The 18,676-nt window shown below is 51.0% G+C and overlaps 2 protein-coding genes across 3 annotated transcripts; both read right to left on the bottom strand.

The window, feature by feature from the left end:
• Nucleotides 1-311: 311 nt before the first annotated feature.
• On the bottom strand, nt 312-6,804 carry rnf168 (ring finger protein 168). Of its 2 annotated transcripts, none has more exons than XM_072391821.1 (8): nt 6,456-6,804; nt 6,169-6,285; nt 5,827-6,019; nt 4,832-4,902; nt 2,292-2,447; nt 2,125-2,213; nt 1,318-1,372; nt 312-1,240 (listed from the first exon to the last, which is right to left on the bottom strand). In XM_072391821.1, the coding sequence occupies exons 2-8, from the start codon at nt 6,277-6,279 to the stop codon at nt 734-736; spliced, it is 1,182 nt and encodes a 393-aa protein (XP_072247922.1). In that variant the 5' UTR covers nt 6,280-6,285; nt 6,456-6,804; the 3' UTR covers nt 312-733. The 2 variants fall into 2 exon arrangements, with proteins under 2 accessions (XP_072247922.1, XP_072247923.1); XM_072391822.1 differs by having other exon boundaries at nt 6,657-6,804.
• An 862-nt stretch (nt 6,805-7,666) lies between these two features.
• LOC140313832 (uncharacterized) lies at nt 7,667-18,375 on the bottom strand. Its single transcript, XM_072391807.1, has 6 exons — nt 18,105-18,375; nt 15,800-15,995; nt 13,123-13,466; nt 11,891-11,960; nt 10,274-11,039; nt 7,667-8,959 (listed from the first exon to the last, which is right to left on the bottom strand). The coding sequence occupies exons 1-6, from the start codon at nt 18,234-18,236 to the stop codon at nt 8,173-8,175; spliced, it is 2,295 nt and encodes a 764-aa protein (XP_072247908.1). The 5' UTR covers nt 18,237-18,375; the 3' UTR covers nt 7,667-8,172.
• Nucleotides 18,376-18,676: the final 301 nt, after the last annotated feature.

Below are 18,676 nucleotides of genomic sequence, written 5' to 3'. Positions count from 1 at the left end.
GCTGCGCCGCTCAGAAGGATTTGAATGTGGGGCAACTTTACCCCCCCTGGGAAAAGGAAGGCCATCAGTCAGAAGCAGCCGAGGACGTCGCCTGGTCTCAGGGACTGAATGAAGCGCTCAGTGGTAAAGGTTTGTTCTGAAAAGGTTCTGCTACTGGTGCTCAGTCAGGACCCTGAGAACAGTGGGCCCATCTTAGTGTCCATCTACAGGACGTTACATGTCATGTGATCTCACCGGTGAAAACACAAACGGCCAGAACAACAAATGAAACCCATCAGAACATTCTTTAGATAAAACACTGAGCTCCAGGATTCTGAATCAATCTTTATTTAAATCAAATTGATCAAACAGTTACAGGGCTGGACAGCAGAGGAAAAAAAACCAAAAACATTTATTAGTGTCTGTGCACACAGCGCCCCCTGCAGGATCCTCTCAGAGTTTCACAGGACCGATCAGTACAGATGTTTCACTGTCATAAAACTTCTGGACCAAGTGTTCTGCATCATCTGAGTCTGTTCAGTTTAGGCCCCTCCCCCTGCAGAAAGACAGCCAATCAGCTTTAAGGAATAAAGGAATCAGAAGGCACAAAGGGATCAGCAGGAGCTCCAGCCGCCCCCTGGTGGACGTTCGGTGTCACTACACAGACGTATGTAGACGCCTGTCTCCGGTGTTTGCCGTGCGTCGGAGGACTGAGGCGTCCGCAGATTTCTCTGTAAACAGTTTGAACCGACGCTCAGCGGCTCAGGCTGGAGAACATATTCATCAGAGTGGTCTGTCTGCTGCCTCGGGAGGAGGCGGCTTTCTTGGTGGTCTTGCGAGCGGCTCTTCTGGGCATGTTGGTGTTGCCCGCCTCCTCCTGGCCTCCTCCCTTCTGGCGGAGCAGATAGGCGTCGGAGGATCCTTTGCGTCTGTCTGTGGCTCTTTGGCGCTCCTCCTCATCGAGTTCTTTTTGCAGGAGCAGAGCCAGCTTTCGGTCCTCCTCCTCCTGCTGCTGCTTCACCTCCATCTCCGCCTCCCAGTCAGTCGTGGCGGGCCCCTCCGAGGAGGACATCAGGAGCCGTTTGGCGGTGACCTCCTGATCCTCGGGGGTTTCCAGCTCTGAGCTCGTCCTCTTGGTTGAAGATGTGATCAGACTCCTGGGGCTCTCCAGGTGGACCTCCTCTGTCTGAGGGCCGTAATAATCCAGCCGAGGGAGGGACGGCTCCACCTGAAGCTCCGCCTCAGACATCAGGATGTTCTCCTGAAACAGCAAAGTGGAAGACGTGACATCATCGCTCTGATCTCAGTTTCTGACCAATCAGCAAAGTTCAAACTGACCTTGTTGGACATGAAGGTGCTTGAGGAGGACTGAGCTGAACGAGGACAGAGGAACCTGAGAAGGACAAACAAACAGGAACAAATAATCAAACAAACAAACAGGAACAAACAAACAAACAAACAAGAACAAATAAAAAACAAACACAAACAAACAGGAACAAATAAAAACAAACAAACAAACAGGAACAAATAAACAAACAGGAACAAATAAACAAACAAACAGGAACAAACAAACAGGAACAAATAAACACAAACAAACAGGAACAAATAAACAAACAAACAAACAGGAACAAATAATCAAACAAACAAACAGGAACAAACAAACAAACAAGAACAAATAAAAAACAAACACAAACAAACAGGAACAAATAAAAACAAACAAACAAACAGGAACAAATAAACAAACAGGAACAAACAAACAGGAACAAATAAACACAAACAAACAGGAACAAATAAACACAAACAAACAGGAACAAATAAACAAACAAACAAACAGGAACAAATAAATAAACAAGAACAAATAAACAAACGAATAAACAAACAAACAGGAACAAATAAAAATAAACAAACAGGAACAAACAAACAAACAAGAACAAATAAAGAAAGAAAGAAAGAAGGTAAACGGCGCTTTAAGGTCATCTTTTCTTCCTTCTTTGTCTGCAGCAACTGGTGCTTTCAGTGATTCTGATTGGTCGGCTGAGCTCACGTGCACAGACCCACCCTCCTGCTGTTGGGTTCGTTAAAGCAAACAACCTGTTGGAGCTGCTCCATCAACAGTAAACTGAGGAGGCGGAGCCTCAGCTTCACCTCTCCATGTGTCCTGCAGCCGCCTCCTTCTTCTTGGCCACAGCGACATCAGCAGGGCGAACGTTCTCCTGAGAGATGGGAGGAGAGTTCTGCCGAGGGAGAGGTGAAGTTCATTAAAAAGGTGGAAGCTGACGGCGCTGTGACATCATCAGGTATGAGCCACTCACCAGCTGCTTACTGAGCAGCCGGGCCAGCTGCTCGTCTTCATTCTTCCTCCTCCTCTCCTGCTGCAGAAGCTCCTCCTCCTCCTGCAGCAGCCTCTGGATCAGCTCCTTGCTGGCCCTCTGCTCCTCCTCCTCCAGCTGCTGGCGCTCCTCCTTCAGCTGACAGGAAACCACAGTAAGGACGCTGTCAGTCAAGCATTACAACATCTCGTTTATCCAGCTCCAACGTGCATGACAAACAGACAGAAGGCTCGCTGCCATCAGGGGCGTCACCGGAGGCTCGGGGGGGACAAAAACAGCCCCCAGAGTACGCTCCAAGGGGAGAACAATGTGGGGCCGGGAAAAAACATCAGCAACATGAGCTCACCCTCCAACAGACTGAAAACAGACAGAAACATTTGCTGGTTTCACACATAAAGACACACGAAGGCGTGGGATGGGGGGGGGGGGGGTGTCCAGAGAGGTCTACGGCTGGCTCCAACCAATGCTTCAGTTCACAGGAAGTCATCGTGATACCACAGCAGGTTGCCATGGAGAAGTCTGGGTCAGGTGCGTTGAAGCAGGGAAACATCTAAAACCTGCAGGACAGCAGCCCTCCAGGACCGGACTTCCTGATCTAGATGGTATTTCCTTGGCTTCTAGTTCTACTGTGAGGAAGCCTGTCCTCTGTGCCCTGTACTCTGTACTCTGTGCTCTGTGCCCTGTGCCCTGTGCTCTGTGCTCTGTGCCCTGTGCTCTGTGCCCTGTGCTCTGTGCCCTGTGCCCTGTGCCCTGTGCCCTGTGCCCTGTGCCCTGTGCCCTGTGCCCTGTGCCCTGTGCCCTGTGCCCTGTGCTCTGTGCTCTGTGCTCTGTGCTCTGTGCCCTGTGCCCTGTGCCCTGTACCCTGTGCCCTGTACTCTGTGCTCTGTGCTCTGTGCTCTGTGCTCTGTACTCTGTACTCTGTACTCTGTACTCTGTACTCTGTCCTCTGTCCTCTGTGCTCTGTGCTCTGTGCTCTGTGCTCTGTGCCCTGTGCTCTGTGCTCTGTGCCCTGTGCTCTGTGCCCTGTGCCCTGTGCTCTGTGCCCTGTGCTCTGTGCTCTGTGCTCTGTGCCCTGTGCTCTGTGCCCTGTGCTCTGTGCTCTGTGCCCTGTGCCCTGTGCTCTGTGCTCTGTGCTCTGTGCCCTGTGCTCTGTGCTCTGTGCTCTGTGCCCTGTGCCCTGTGCCCTGTGCTCTGTGCTCTGTGCCCTGTGCCCTGTGCTCTGTGCTCTGTGCTCTGTGCTCTGTGCCCTGTGCTCTGTGCTCTGTACTCTGTGCCCTGTACTCTGTGCCCTGTGCTCTGTGCCCTGTGCTCTGTGCTCTGTGCCCTGTGCTCTGTGCCCTGTGCTCTGTGCTCTGTGCTCTGTGCCCTGTGCCCTGTGCTCTGTGCTCTGTGCCCTGTGCCCTGTGCCCTGTGCTCTGTGCCCTGTGCCCTGTACTCTGTGCTCTGTGCCCTGTGCCCTGTGCTCTGTGCTCTGTGCCCTGTGCTCTGTGCCCTGTGCTCTGTGCCCTGTGCCCTGTGCCCTGTGCCCTGTGCCCTGTGCCCTGTGCCCTGTGCTCTGTGCCCTGTGCCCTGTACCCTGTACCCTGTACCCTGTACCCTGTACTCTGTGCTCTGTGCTCTGTGCTCTGTACTCTGTACTCTGTACTCTGTACTCTGTACTCTGTACTCTGTGCTCTGTGCTCTGTGCTCTGTGCTCTGTGCCCTGTGCTCTGTGCCCTGTGCTCTGTGCTCTGTGCCCTGTGCTCTGTGCCCTGTGCCCTGTGCTCTGTGCCCTGTGCTCTGTGCTCTGTACTCTGTGCCCTGTGCTCTGTGCCCTGTGCTCTGTGCTCTGTGCCCTGTGCCCTGTGCTCTGTGCTCTGTGCTCTGTGCTCTGTGCCCTGTGCTCTGTGCCCTGTGCCCTGTGCTCTGTGCTCTGTGCTCTGTGCTCTGTGCTCTGTGCCCTGTGCTCTGTGCTCTGTGCCCTGTGCTCTGTGCTCTGTGCTCTGTGCTCTGTGCCCTGTGCTCTGTGCTCTGTACTCTGTGCCCTGTACTCTGTGCCCTGTGCTCTGTGCCCTGTGCTCTGTGCTCTGTGCCCTGTGCCCTGTGCTCTGTGCTCTGTGCTCTGTGCCCTGTGCCCTGTGCTCTGTGCTCTGTGCTCTGTACTCTGTGCCCTGTGCCCTGTGCTCTGTACTCTGTGCTCTGTGCTCTGTACTCTGTGCCCTGTGCCCTGTGCTCTGTGCCCTGTACTCTGTGCCCTGTGCTCTGTGCCCTGTGCTCTGTGCTCTGTGCTCTGTGCCCTGTGCCCTGTGCTCTGTACTCTGTGCCCTGTGCTCTCTGCCCTGTGCTCTGTGCCCTGTGCTCTCTAACAGAGTCTGACTGGTGGCTTCCTTCTGTGTAGCTTATTGTTAGCTTTGATGTTATCTGTAATCTTATATCCCCATTTGGAAGTCACTTTGGATAAAAGCGTAGCTAAATGCAGAAACAGAAACATATTACACCCAGATGACCCCACCCCCCCACACACAAACACTGATTGGACGAACCTTGGTCACCTGGTCCTCGTACTCCTGTCGCAGCTCACCTGGCTGACAGACTCTGGGAAACGCCACTGAAACTGTAAATACAAACCGATTATTAGAGCTAACCTCAGACAGAAAGCTCCATCACAGGGTCTACAACACAAGGAAGCAGCAGATCTAAATCCTGTGACAGAGGCAATTATCCAGCAGCAATATGTGCAACAGACTCAAATATATAACAATAATATGTGTATTAGAATTACACTAAATCTGTTTTAATAGACGCTCACTCTCGTGGGTCCCTCCTCTATACGTGTCTCATGCTGCTGTTGTTGTTCTCCTCGGGAGAAGTAAGCTGTGGTCAGACATTTCTGTGGGTTAGCCTCTGTTAAAGTTCATTTATTAGCTTAAACTTATTGTGTAGTATGCTAACGTATTTCTGTGTCATTTCATTTGTGGAGGAGCTCAAGTTGATCTCGCCTGACCGGAGGATTTTGTTCTTATTTAAAGCTTGTGTCAGAATAAACAGAGACGGCCTACAAAGACATCCTGGTCTGAGCCTGTTCATCAAAACACAGACAACACCAGAAACTAACCAGTTACATTCAGTATGGACCTTAAGGACAGATAAAAGTAAGAATTCTTTGGAACGAAGATGAAGGAATGCAACAAACTTAATGCATGAAATCTGTCAGTTTGAGTCTACAGATGGACCCTGAACACAAAAGTACAGAAGTGTGCAGGCGTTTGAAGGTGAATCTCAGACAGTATCTGTCCCTGTAAGAGTGAAATTAAGAAGTATTCCAGCGCAGACAGAAAAGTGGTGGCAGCACGTGTTTTAGCTTCAGTTCTTCCCCAGAAGCTAAAGGTTTAAATACATCAGTGCGGCGCAGAATGAATCCCGTTTGGTCCGAGTGACACAGATCAGATAGATGCAAACAGCTGTGTGAGAAGAGCTTCTGGGGTTACAGTCCTGCAGCAGCAGGTCAATATGGAATGCTGTAACAGGTGGGCCGTACCTGGGAGTTCCTCTTCCTCGTCCTCATCCAGGCGGCGCTGACACTGCAGAGGGAAGCAGGTCTGGATCCTCGTCCACAGCTGCTGGTCCACCAGAGAGTTGTTCTTACTATGCAGACGCGCCCATGTGGAGACTCTCTTCCTGCACAGCGGGCAGCACAGCGTGGCTTTGTCCACCGACTCCAGGAAGCAGCCCTGAAACACGAACACGCACAGCAGAGTTTAAAGTAGCAGCTCAGGATTCTTCTTTCCCAGTTTGCTCCTCTTTGTGCAGATCTAACTGGCCCCGGTTCATCTAACTAGACCAGTGTCCAGTCTGCAAGTGACCACGGTGTGTGTGTTACCTTGCAGAAGGTGTGTGTGCAGGGCAGTGTGACGGGCTCCACGAAGATATCCAGACAGACAGTACAGACGACGTCCTCCCGGGTCAGAGCTCCGTCCGTCACCGGTGCCATTACAACCTGAAGCAGGAGCCAGAGATATCGCCTGAGAAAACACGTTTGGATCGCAGTTTCTGACCGCTTTCTGTTAGAGTGAGCTCAGTTATTTAGTAGCTCAACTGAAGGCCGTGAGGCTAAAACTTTAAGACACACACAAAGCATATCCTGTGACTGTCCCAAGCTGCGCTTACCTGCCCGTCAGTAACTTCAGTTGATGCTAACTTTAGCCTCCAGCTAACACAAGGCGGTTATGTTTACATGAGTCAGCTGCTAACAGACAGTTAGCTGGTAAGAGATATTTAACTGCTACCAGTTAACTAGCTGCTAACAACTACCGAGAATAACTAATCCCCCGGTCCACTCCATTTCACTCTTAAGGCCCAGAAAATGACCTGTTCCACCGGACACCGACCGGGTTTACCGGATGCTAACCTGTTAGCACCAATACCCGCCTGAATTGACAGTTAGTTCAAGAGCGCATGCGCTATGATGAAGCTTTTGTCCTGCCGGATTTGGGCAGTGGTAACTGTTGCCACCGGGACAGAGCTTCTACTCACACCCTATTTCGGTGTTCAGAGCTCACAGTTACTGACTGTAACGTACTGGGTTCATCTAACTAATATTAATATCAAACAACAAACGGAGACGGCACACTGAGTTACTGATTTAGCTACAGCGTCCACGATTTTCTTCATTATTGAACTACAACTCCCACAACTCAGGAAAAGCCTACACTATGGTAACCCTCGGGGGACATTTGTCTTACTCACATGCCCAAAATAACGCCAGCCACGAAAAATAAATTCAAACACCTCAATGCAAAGAATATTGTTGATATTAGGAAACAAACCTCCAACCATTGGGGGATCTGTTGAATTTAAATAGTTCCTTAGGAAACCCTGACCAATAGTTTTTAGGAGATTCGTGCGATGACGACACTTTAAAAAGAGACACAGATATACGAGTAAACTCATCTTCAATTTAAACAAAAGAAAATAGATGATTGTGGATTTTAGGAGGACCAGGAATAAGCCAAACACTGTCTCCATCCTGGGTGTAAAGGTGGAAGGAATACAGATACTCTCTGTTGCAGCAGCAGCATCAGAGACTCAAAGAAACTAAACAAACTGATAAAGGAGAATGGATTAATAAAGTATCATTCTGTTTAAATTAATAAACCACAGTGGTCAGTATTACATTTGAATCTGTATTAACTAAACAATGTGTTTCTTTACCTCTATACTCGGGAACAAAAAATTAAAAACCATCAGTGCCTCATCTTCAGAAATGTCCTAACCAATTCATAAAACTCATTCATAAGAACTCTGAGATAGTTAATAAGCTTTCTGGGAGTCAATTATCAGAACTTCTGTCAGTTAGAAAGCAGATAATGAAACGTGGCTTGTCCAGTAACAAGATTGAAATCCTCCCCGAAGGCTGTACACGGGTCTAAAGTTCTGTTTGGTCTGGTCAGGGTTCGCTACATGACCCAAAGACAGTCTGACTGGGGCTGGGGATCGAACCTGTGGCCGTCTGACAGGTGGTTCAACACTCCCATCCACCACATCTGGACTTTTACAGATGAGGGTTTACATTTTGTCCAAACAGAAATAAACCTGAGGGTCAAAAACAGATTTTAAAACTACTGATAAAGAAGAATAAGAATTCATTTGCAGGATCTAAACTGGTCTTAATGCAGAAACATTTCAGGTTCCATGAGTTGAAAACATCATTTGAGCAGCAGGACGAGTCGGGGAGTGGACAGAATAAAAAACTATTGATCGATTGGTCTGTATTAATCTGTAAAATGTTGATTTTTATTGATCAGTGTCCCATCATGAACACAATTTACTGTTTGTCAGAGATGAAGACAGTTGCTGGTTCTTCAGACATAAATCTCAAGTGTCTCTAGCTGGCAAAGTTTGGCGTCCAGCTGAAAACGTCCCGCTGCTTCCGGCGTCGGCTGCCGGCCTCGAGCGCCTCCGGGTCGTCTCCACAGTGGTGCTTCTTTAGCTGCCGGGAGTCTGAGAAACCCTGCTGGCAGTGCCGGCAGGAGTACAGCTTGATGCCAGTATGGATCTGCATGTGGGACTTGAGCTGGTTGGACTGCCTGAACCTCCGGCTGCACACGCTGCACTGGTATGGCTTCTCCCCCGTGTGGACCAACAGGTGGCGGTGGTAGTTCTGTGGCGTCCTGAATTCTTTGCCGCACTGTTCACAGCGGTGAGGCTTGACCCCAGTGTGCAGCAGCTCATGCTGCTTCAGCTGCGACGCCAGCAGGAAGCCCTTGTTGCAGATAGCGCAGACATGCGGGCGGTCGCCACTGTGGTGGCGTAGGTGGTACAGGTAAAGGTGGCGCAGGTGGAAGGCCTTCCCACAGGTGTCGCAGGTGAACTCTTTGCTTGGGGTGTGGCTCTTCTCATGAGTCTTCAGTGTGCTGCTGCTGCTGAAAGTCTTCAGACAGATTTTACAGCTAAACGGTTTGACTAAAGCCGCTCGCCGTTTGCCCACCTCGCCACCGGACCTCCTTTGATCCGAGCCACTATGAGCGACCTGCTGGTGCTTCTGCAGCTGACAGTTGTAGAAAAACGTCTTCCCACAGAGGTCGCACATGAAGGGCTTCTCCACGCCGTGAACCAGCATGTGAGTCTTCAGAGCCCAGGTCCCAGAAAAGCCTTCATCACACTGTTCACACCTGAGGAGGAAGAGGAGACGCAGGGTTAGGGGAAACATGGCCGACGGGCGAGGAAGAGGAGACGCCGGGTTAGAGGAAACATGGCCGACGGGCGAGGAAGAGGAGACGCAGGGTTAGAGGAAACATGGCCGACGGGCGAGGAAGAGGAGACACCGGGTTAGAGGAAACATGGCCGACGGGCGAGGAAGAGGAGACGCAGGGTTAGGGGAAACATGGCCGACGGGCGAGGAAGAGGAGACGCCGGGTTAGAGGAAACATGGCCGACGGGCGAGGAAGAGGAGACGCAGGGTTAGGGGAAACATGGCCGACGGGCGAGGAAGAGGAGACGCAGGGTTAGGGGAAACATGGCCGACGGGCGAGGAAGAGGAGACGCCGGGTTAGAGGAAACATGGCCGACGGGCGAGGAAGAGGAGACGCCGGGTTAGGGGAAACATGGCCGACGGGCGAGGAAGAGGAGACGCAGGGTTAGAGGAAACATGGCCGACGGGCGAGGAAGAGGAGACGCCGGGTTAGGGGAAACATGGCCGACGGGCGAGGAAGAGGAGACACCGGGTTAGGGGAAACATGGTCGACGGGCGAGGAAGAGGAGACGCCGGGTTAGGGGAAACATGGCCGATGGGCGAGGAAGAGGAGACGCAGGGTTAGAGGAAACATGGTCGACGGGCGAGGAAGAGGAGACGCCGGGTTGGGGGAAACATGGCCGACGGGCGAGGAAGAGGAGACGCCGGGTTAGGGGAAACATGGCCGACGGGCGAGGAAGAGGAGACGCCGGGTTAGAGGAAACATGGCCGACGGGCGAGGAAGAGGAGACGCCGGGTTGGGGGAAACATGGCCGACGGGCGAGGAAGAGGAGACGCCGGGTTAGGGGAAACATGGCCGACGGGCGAGGAAGAGGAGACGCAGGGTTAGGGGAAACATGGCCGACGGGCGAGGAAGAGGAGACACCGGGTTAGGGGAAACATGGCCGACGGGCGAGGAAGAGGAGACGCAGGGTTAGGGGAAACATGGCCGACGGGCGAGGAAGAGGAGACGCAGGGTTAGGGGAAACATGGCCGACGGGCGAGGAAGAGGAGACGCAGGGTTAGAGGAAACATGGCCGACGGGCGAGGAAGAGGAGACACCGGGTTAGGGGAAACATGGCCGACGGGCGAGGAAGAGGAGACGCAGGGTTAGAGGAAACATGGCCGACGGGCGAGGAAGAGGAGACGCCGGGTTGGGGGAAACATGGCCGACGGGCGAGGAAGAGGAGACGCCGGGTTAGGGGAAACGTGGCCGACGGGCGAGGAGAAGGAGGAATTTGGAGTGGCTGCATACCTGAAGGGCTTCTCGCCATTGTGCAGGCGCAGGTGTCTCTGCAGGTTGTACTTGAGTCCGAAGCTCAGGCCGCAGGTGTGGCAGGTGAAGGGCTTCTCTCCTGAGTGCACCACTCGGTGCTGCAGCAGCCCCATCCGGCACTTGAACGCCTTGTCGCACTCGCTGCACCTGTAGGGCCGCTCCTCAGAGTGCGACCTCTTGTGGACGCGCAGGTTGCTGGCGGTGGAAAACCTCTTTCCGCAGGTCTGGCAGGGGTACGGCCGCGCCCCCGTGTGGACGGTCTGGTGCTCCCGGAGGCTCTTCTTCCGGGTGAAACTCTTACCGCAGACATCGCACATGAATGGCTTTACCTTGGAGTGAGAAACTTCGTGATACCTGAGTGCACTGGTGGAGGTGAAGGTGCGGTCACAGGTGTGGCACTTCAGTGGGGTTTTCTCCAGTCGGTGGGAGGCTTGGTGCACTCGGAGCTGCCGCAGCAGTCTGAACTTCCTGTCACATTGGTCGCAGCGCAGCAGCTTGTCGGGGTCACTCTCCTGCGCCTCCCTCAGCTGGTGGCTCAGCTGGTGCTTGTGCAGCGTCTGTGCCCGGTAAAAACCCTTATCACAGGAGCTGCAAGGGAACGGCTTCAGGTGGCACGCCATGTGCTTCATCAGCTGGTGCTTCTGATGGAAGCCTTTGTTGCAGAGCTCACAGAAGAACCTCTTCTCTTTGTACAGCTCCCTCCTTCTCCTCCTCTCCTGTTCTTTCTGGTCCTCCTCACTCAGAGCTTCAGGACAACAGGAGGTAAAAGCAGGCCATTAGAAAGACAGATGACTCTTCACACATGAAAATATCTACAACAGGTGAACAGCGGTGACACCAAGGACAAGCCTCCTGTCCCGACTGGCACATCATCCTGGTAGAACAAACATGAACCCACCGTAATCCACAAGATCTATAATCATATCTCAGCATGGTGTGCAGTGTGTCCTTAAAACATTTGAGGAAACTGGACAAGTGGAGGACAAAAGAAGAAGTGTCAGGCCTAAAAAACTATCTCCAGCAGATGAACAGGATCTGAAAGTGATGTCCTTAAGAAAGAGGAAAAAATCCAGCTGTGACCTGACAGGACCTGAGAGATGCATCTGGACCTTCAACCAACCAAAGATTCTTTCTGATGAAAGTCCACTAGTGAAAGACAACAAATACTTAGAGTAAGTTGTTTTAAAGCATATATCATTAGTAAGACAACTTTATCTATGGATCTAAATCCTTTTACTAATCTGGGGTCAGTCAGAAGCAACAGATTTAGGAGGGAAACCCAGACATCCCTCTCCCCAGCGATATGGCCCAAACATAATATCACCATAATATTCTGAGAATAACGATGAATTTGATATGACAAAATACAGAAAAAGTGGTTATAATTCATTGTATCCACGACCTCATTCTTTGGGTCACTACCCAGATCTGGGTGAGGGCTGGAACAAAGATGGAGCATTAAACTGAAAGCTTCTCCTTCCGACTCAGCTGCCTCTTGGGGGTAAGCTTGCTACTTGCTAACCAGTTACAGTTTGAGTGACAGAACCCAAAAGTGTCGAGAGGAGGTCTGAACATAGATGGGTCCACCTTTCTCACCTGCTAGACTCTCTGGGACCTCCTGAACTTCATATTTCTCTTCTGCAGCTTCTATCATGGCCTCTGCAGCCTGGAAAACACGAGAGACAATAGTCAGAGAACAATCTTTGATTCTCTGCAACATGGCTATGAGGTGGAGATATGACTCGGTGTAGAACAGGGCACCTGATAGCCTAACGTTTTTGTGGAGGCAATTAAGAATAGTTTGGGAGGAACAGTTTATTCCTGGAGCATGGCTTTGGGCAGGAGGCGTTCTTATTAAAAAAGGAGAAAGAGTCCTCGGAGTCAGTTCCAGATCTCTCTTCTAAATGAATAGGGGAGGATTTTCTTTAGTTCTTTAGTTTATTAGCTAGTTCTTTAGAAAATAATAGCTTAATAGCTACTACTGTGCAGAAGGCAGGATTAGCAGGTTTCACGGGGTGTTTAGAGCACATTAGCATGATTTGCATGTTATATTTCTGGATTACGTAAATGCATTTAGTTCAGTGCCACATAGCCTTATTTGGAAAGCGTTTGATTGTTTTAGGGGGTTAGAACATAAAAATGTTTGGACAGTGTGAGCCTTTTGAAACCAGGGGGCTATTTCAGGTGAGTTGGCCTGTATGACCTTGTATTTGCTGGCATTTTTAGTGACTGTAGGACTGTTTAGGTGAGTTTGTCTGTTGAATCTGCCTTGTCCTGCCTCCACCTCTGGCACCCTCTATACTTTCATCACCCCTAACCCGAACCGGGGTTTGAATCCCTGGGGTAGCTTGTGGTTGTGGAGGAAAAGATGGTTGTTGTGGTGTGAGGAGCAGTGATGGCTGCATTAGGGGAGCGACTCTTTCTAGTGATCTAGCCTGCTGGAGGAGTCGTGGGCACAACCAGACAGAGGTTCCCACCTGATGACCCCAATAGGGATCAGGAGGTTATTTATTAGGTACGGTTTGGGTTTTAGGGAATTATTCATTGAGTCTGGTCCATTTTCTTTTGTAATACAAGTTTCTTCTGTTTACTTTGAATTCATGGTCAATGATTGTGATCAGCGGCTAATCTATTCTACGTGAAGTTTGAGGATAGAACCGGAACCAAAGATGTCAGAGTGGTTCTGCAGCTCCAACAGATGATTAAAACACCATCAGTTTCTGCAGGTTAATGTTCAAACATGGAAACTGGACCAGGTCAGAACAAATAAACCAGAAACAGCTGGACAGAACAAAACCCAGCCAACCATCTCAAATTCAGTAACTTACAGAGGCCTGCCCTCCATTAGGTGAGGGCATGTCTGAGAGCTCACTGGTTGGCTGATCACTGGTCACAGGAAGTGATGTCGTTACATCAGGTTCAGGATCTGCAGAGATTTGGATCGTTTCTAAAACCACCTCAGCCTGAACATCAGCTGTGCCCTGAGCAGCTGGATCAGATTTCTCCAGTACCACCTGGGACGGGTGGAAACTCTGGCCTGTGATTGGCTGCTGGAGCGACTGGCTGATGATGACCACTGGGACCTGGGCGCCGCTGCCACTGGCACGAGCTGAGCTGAGGACAGCGACGGCTAGAGTCGCGGGTGGGCTGTATGGTTCTGAAGAGGGTCCCACTGCAAGGGGAAAAAATACAAAGAGACAGTGAACGCATCGCAGCAAACACAACGAGGAGAGACAGCGAACGCATCGCAGCAAACACAACGAGGGGAGACAGCGAACGCATCGCAGCAAACACAACGAGGGGAGACAGTGAACGCATCGCAGCAAACACAACGAGGGGAGACAGCGAACGCATCGCAGCAAACACAACGAGGGGAGACAGCGAACGCATCGCAGCAAACACAACGAGGGGAGACAGCGAACGCATCGCAGCAAACACAACGAGGGGAGACTAGAACGCATCGCAGCAAACACAACGAGGGGAGACTAGAACGCATCGCAGCAAACACAACGAGGGGAGACTAGAACGCATCGCAGCAAACACAACGAGGGGAGACAGTGAACGCATCGCAGCAAACACAACGAGGGGAGACAGTGAACGCATCGCAGCAAACACAACGAGGGGAGACAGTGAACGCATCGCAGCAAACACAACGAGGGGAGACAGTGAACGCATCGCAGCAAACACAACGAGGAGAGACAGTGAACGCATCGCAGCAAACACAACGAGGAGAGACAGTGAACGCATCGCAGCAAACACAACGAGGAGAGACAGTGAACGCATCGCAGCAAACACAACGAGGAGAGACAGTGAACGCATCGCAGCAAACACAACGAGGAGAGACAGTGAACGCATCGCAGCAAACACAACGAGGGGAGACAGTGAACGCATCGCAGCAAACACAACGAGGGGAGACAGTGAACGCATCGCAGCAAACACAACGAGGGGAGACAGTGAACGCATCGCAGCAAACACAACGAGGGGAGACAGTGAACGCATCGCAGCAAACACAACGAGGGGAGACAGTGAACGCATCGCAGCAAACACAACGAGGGGAGACAGTGAACGCATCGCAGCAAACACAACGAGGAGAGACAGTGAACGCATCGCAGCAAACACAACGAGGGGAGACAGTGAACGCATCGCAGCAAACACAACGAGGGGGAGACAGTGAACGCATCGCAGCAAACACAACGAGGGGGAGACAGTGAACGCATCGCAGCAAACACAACGAGGAGAGACAGTGAACGCATCGCAGCAAACACAACGAGGGGAGACAGTGAACGCATCGCAGCAAACACAACGAGGGGAGACAGTGAACGCATCGCAGCAAACACAACGAGGGGAGACAGTGAACGCATCGCAGCAAACACAACGAGGGGGAGACAGTGAACGCATCGCAGCAAACACAACGAGGGGAGACAGTGAACGCATCGCAGCAAACACAACGAGGGGAGACAGTGAACGCATCGCAGCAAACACAACGAGGGGAGACAGTGAACGCATCGCAGCAAACACAACGAGGGGAGACAGCGAACGCATCGCAGCAAACACAACGAGGGGAGACAGCGAACGCATCGCAGCAAACACAACGAGGGGGGACAGCGAACGCATCGCAGCAAACACAACGAGGGGAGACAGCGAACGCATCGCAGCAAACACAACGAGGGGGGACAGTGAACGCATCGCAGCAAACACAACGAGGTGAGACAGCGAACGCATCGCAGCAAACACAACGAGGGGAGACAGTGAACGCATCGCAGCAAACACAACGAGGGGGAGACAGTGAACGCATCGCAGCAAACACAACGAGGGGGGACAGTGAACGCATCGCAGCAAACACAACGAGGAGAGACAGTGAACGCATCGCAGCAAACACAACGAGGGGGGACAGTGAACGCATCGCAGCAAACACAACGAGGGGAGACAGTGAACGCATCGCAGCAAACACAACGAGGGGAGACAGTGAACGCATCGCAGCAAACACAACGAGGGGGGACAGTGAACGCATCGCAGCAAACACAACGAGGAGAGACAGTGAACGCATCGCAGCAAACACAACGAGGGGAGACAGTGAACGCATCGCAGCAAACACAACGAGGGGAGACAGTGAACGCATCGCAGCAAACACAACGAGGGGAGACAGTGAACGCATCGCAGCAAACACAACGAGGGGGAGACAGTGAACGCATCGCAGCAAACACAACGAGGGGAGACAGTGAACGCATCGCAGCAAACACAACGAGGGGAGACAGTGAACGCATCGCAGCAAACACAACGAGGGGGAGACAGTGAACGCATCGCAGCAAACACAACGAGGGGGAGACAGTGAACGCATCGCAGCAAACACAACGAGGGGAGACAGTGAACGCATCGCAGCAAACACAACGAGGGGAGACAGTGGACGCAGTGTTCCTGCTCAGCTGAGTTGCGACGCTACGTCCACGGCAGACGTTTTTCACACACGTTCCTGCTCAGCATCTCTTCTTTTTGCTGTAAACTCACCTGAGGCTCTGGTCTTTGAAACCTGGGTCTTCAGAGCTACGCTGGGTTTCTGGTTGCGTGGTTTCTCAGCCTCGAGGCGTCTCAGTTTGTCCCTCAGAGCTTCGTTTTCTGCCACCACTTGCATGTGGAGCTCTCTGAAAACGCTGCAGATCTTACGAGAAGTTTCTCGGGACATCGCCGCCAACACGGCCCTCAGCTGTGGACAAACAAACACCGAGTTCTTACTGGGGCTGCACCAACTGCAGTTTTCTGGCGGATCACTGATCTTTAAAAAGCCTGACCTACCGATACGAGGTCGTCTGACAGCACACACTCTTATTTTATTGAAAAACACTGAACAATACAAACCTGTTTAAAGTGCACATGAGGTAGTGCTCTCAAATATAAATGAAAGGTTTAGAGCATTGCTGTCCAAACACTAAATTAAACTAAAATAAATCCGTTCCTTTAGTCTTTCATTTTTCACATTTTAAAAAACAAACAAACCTTGTTTTGAGAAAAAAAAGGGACAGTTTGGCTGATTTTCAGACCTTTGATAAGATCGGTTTCACGTGGAAGTATCAGCCGATCGCGATCACCCAAAATTAAGGAGATTGGTGCACCCCTCATTCTTTTTTTGGATTTACAGTGAATATGGTGGGAAAAGACTGTTAAAACAGCCTGAAACAGCAGATTACAGCCCGGGGGCTGAGAGACACTCCTCTTTACCAAGAACACCTGAAGATTCCAACCACAGACTGAAACACAGACAGACTGGGAACTGACACCACAGACAGACTGGGAACTGACACCACAGACAGACTGGGAACTGACACCACAGACAGACTGGGAACTGACACCACAGACAGACTGGGAACTGACACCACAGACAGACTGGGAACTGACACCACAGACTGGGAACTGACACCACAGACAGACTGGGAACTGACACCACAGACAGACTGGGAACTGACACCACAGACAGACTGGGAACTGACACCACAGACAGACTGGGAACTGACACCACAGACAGACTGGGAACTGACACCACAGACTGGGAACTGAAACCACAGACTGGGAACTGGAACCACAGACTGGGAACTGACACCACAGACTGGGAACTGACACCACAGACTGGGAACTGAAACCACAGACTGGGAACTGACACCACAGACTGGGAACTGAAACCACAGACTGGGAACTGAAACCACAGACTGGGAACTGAAACCACAGACTGGGAACTGAAACACAGACTGGGAACTGAAACACAGACTGGGAACTGAAACACAGACTGGGAACTGAAACACACTACTCTCTACAGAGAGAAAGGAGCTCATTGTCTCTAAGGTCAGAGAGAAAACCTGTGAGAGCCTCACAGCTGTGAACAGTTGAAACAAACATGGATTCAGTCTGACCCACATGAGAGAGACAAAGTTTGAAAAGTCAGGAACAGATTTAAATTCATTTATTCAATTTTAAACATAAAAAGAAGAATTTAACTGAGGCCTCAAAGCTCCTCCTGTAGCGCTTAGTTCTGACCCACAGCGATCACTTTCTGAACAAATCTTTGTCCTCTCAACCCGAGCTGGTCGAGGCAGAAGGTTCTGGTTCTGAGGTTTCTTCCTGTTTCTGTCGCCTCGTGAATCGGACTAATGTCAAATTTTAATTAATTGGATTCTAATGGGCTTGAATTAGACTTTCTTTGAAGTGCCCTGAGATGACATTTGTTGTAATTTGATACTTTATAAATTAAATTAAACTACAATTAGAAAACTTTTATTTTTTACCTGTGCAGATATTTCAGTTTCAGATTATCTCTGGAATGAGTTTATAAAGAGGAAGAGGAGGCTGATCAGAGAGGAAGATCAGAGGAAGATCAGAGGAAGATCAGAGGAAGAGGAGTTTGGACGAACACGGAAGCATCGGCGGGATTTCGCTCCGGACCTCCGCGGCTCTCAGACTTCCTCCCACACACACACACACACACACACACACACACACACACACACACACACACACACACACACACACACACACACACACACACACACACACACACACACACACACACACACACACACACACACACACACACACGCACACACGCACGCACGCACGCGTGTGAACAGTTAGAAACAAACACATGGATTCTAACTTCAGGGTGTTCAGTCTGATCCACATGAGAGCAGCAGGTAGAACACATAAAATCCACATTCCCAGCACACCTCTGAGCCAAAGTGCGCACACACACACACGCACGCACACACACACGCACACACACACGCACACACACACACACACACACACACACACACACACACCTCACCCGGCTGTCTCTGCCTTCCTCTCCGACCCGTAACAGCACACAGAGGGCAGACTCTGCCGCCACCTCCATGATGAGCTCCGTCTGCGAGGAGAACGCCTCCACCGCCGCACCAAGCTCTTTGTTCCGCTGCATAAGTTAACTGGAGCCGCTGGTTCTGATGTATCGGTGCAACAGATTCTGTGGAAACTCTGCCAACTAAACCCTTACAGGATGATTCTCTGCGGTGCCTCACCAATATGGCGCCTCACGCTTAGTTTATATCCGGGTCACCTCTTCTTTTTCTGAGTGAATATTCAGTGAACTCTGCTTCCCCCTAGTGGTCACCAGCCGCAGCTGCCAGCAGCAACACCCACCGTCCATTTTCCAACCTGCAGGCAAGCACAGCTCCTCTGGAAACATGAGAACAGGTTCAATGAAGTGTTGCTTTTATCTTTCACATCACGTCACGTTACTGTAATAAAGTCTTTGTCTTGAACTAGTATTTATAGAAGCAGAAAAGGCAAAGCACATGCATCCCTCAGACCACATGACACCTGTTTGTACAGCAGTGTAACACTGAGAGTGGAGATCAG

This window comes from Leuresthes tenuis, unplaced genomic scaffold (assembly GCF_036924035.1).
Source record: "Leuresthes tenuis unplaced genomic scaffold, fLeuTen1.0.hap1 SCAF_9, whole genome shotgun sequence".
Taxonomy (NCBI): Eukaryota; Metazoa; Chordata; class Actinopteri; order Atheriniformes; family Atherinopsidae; genus Leuresthes; species Leuresthes tenuis.
This window is presented reverse-complemented; position numbering and strand designations above follow the sequence as displayed.

Excerpts from the sequence above, each read along its gene's own strand:
- rnf168 (XM_072391821.1), bottom strand. The coding sequence starts at position 6,279 with ATGGCACCGGTGACGGACGGAGCTCTGACCCGGGAGGACGTCGTCTGT. Across the intron at positions 6,020-6,168 it reads GCACACACACCTTCTGCAAG|GGCTGCTTCCTGGAGTCGGT; the intron begins GTAACACACACA and ends TTCGTGTTTCAG. Across the intron at positions 1,373-2,124 it reads GCTGCAGGACACATGGAGAG|GTTCCTCTGTCCTCGTTCAG; the intron begins GTGAAGCTGAGG and ends TGTCCTTCTCAG.
- LOC140313832 (XM_072391807.1), bottom strand. The coding sequence starts at position 18,236 with ATGCAGCGGAACAAAGAGCTTGGTGCGGCGGTGGAGGCGTTCTCCTCG. Across the intron at positions 15,996-18,104 it reads AGGAAGGCAGAGACAGCCGG|CTGAGGGCCGTGTTGGCGGC; the intron begins GTGAGGTGTGTG and ends GTTTGTCCACAG. Across the intron at positions 11,040-11,890 it reads GGTCCCAGAGAGTCTAGCAG|CTCTGAGTGAGGAGGACCAG; the intron begins GTGAGAAAGGTG and ends GTTGTCCTGAAG.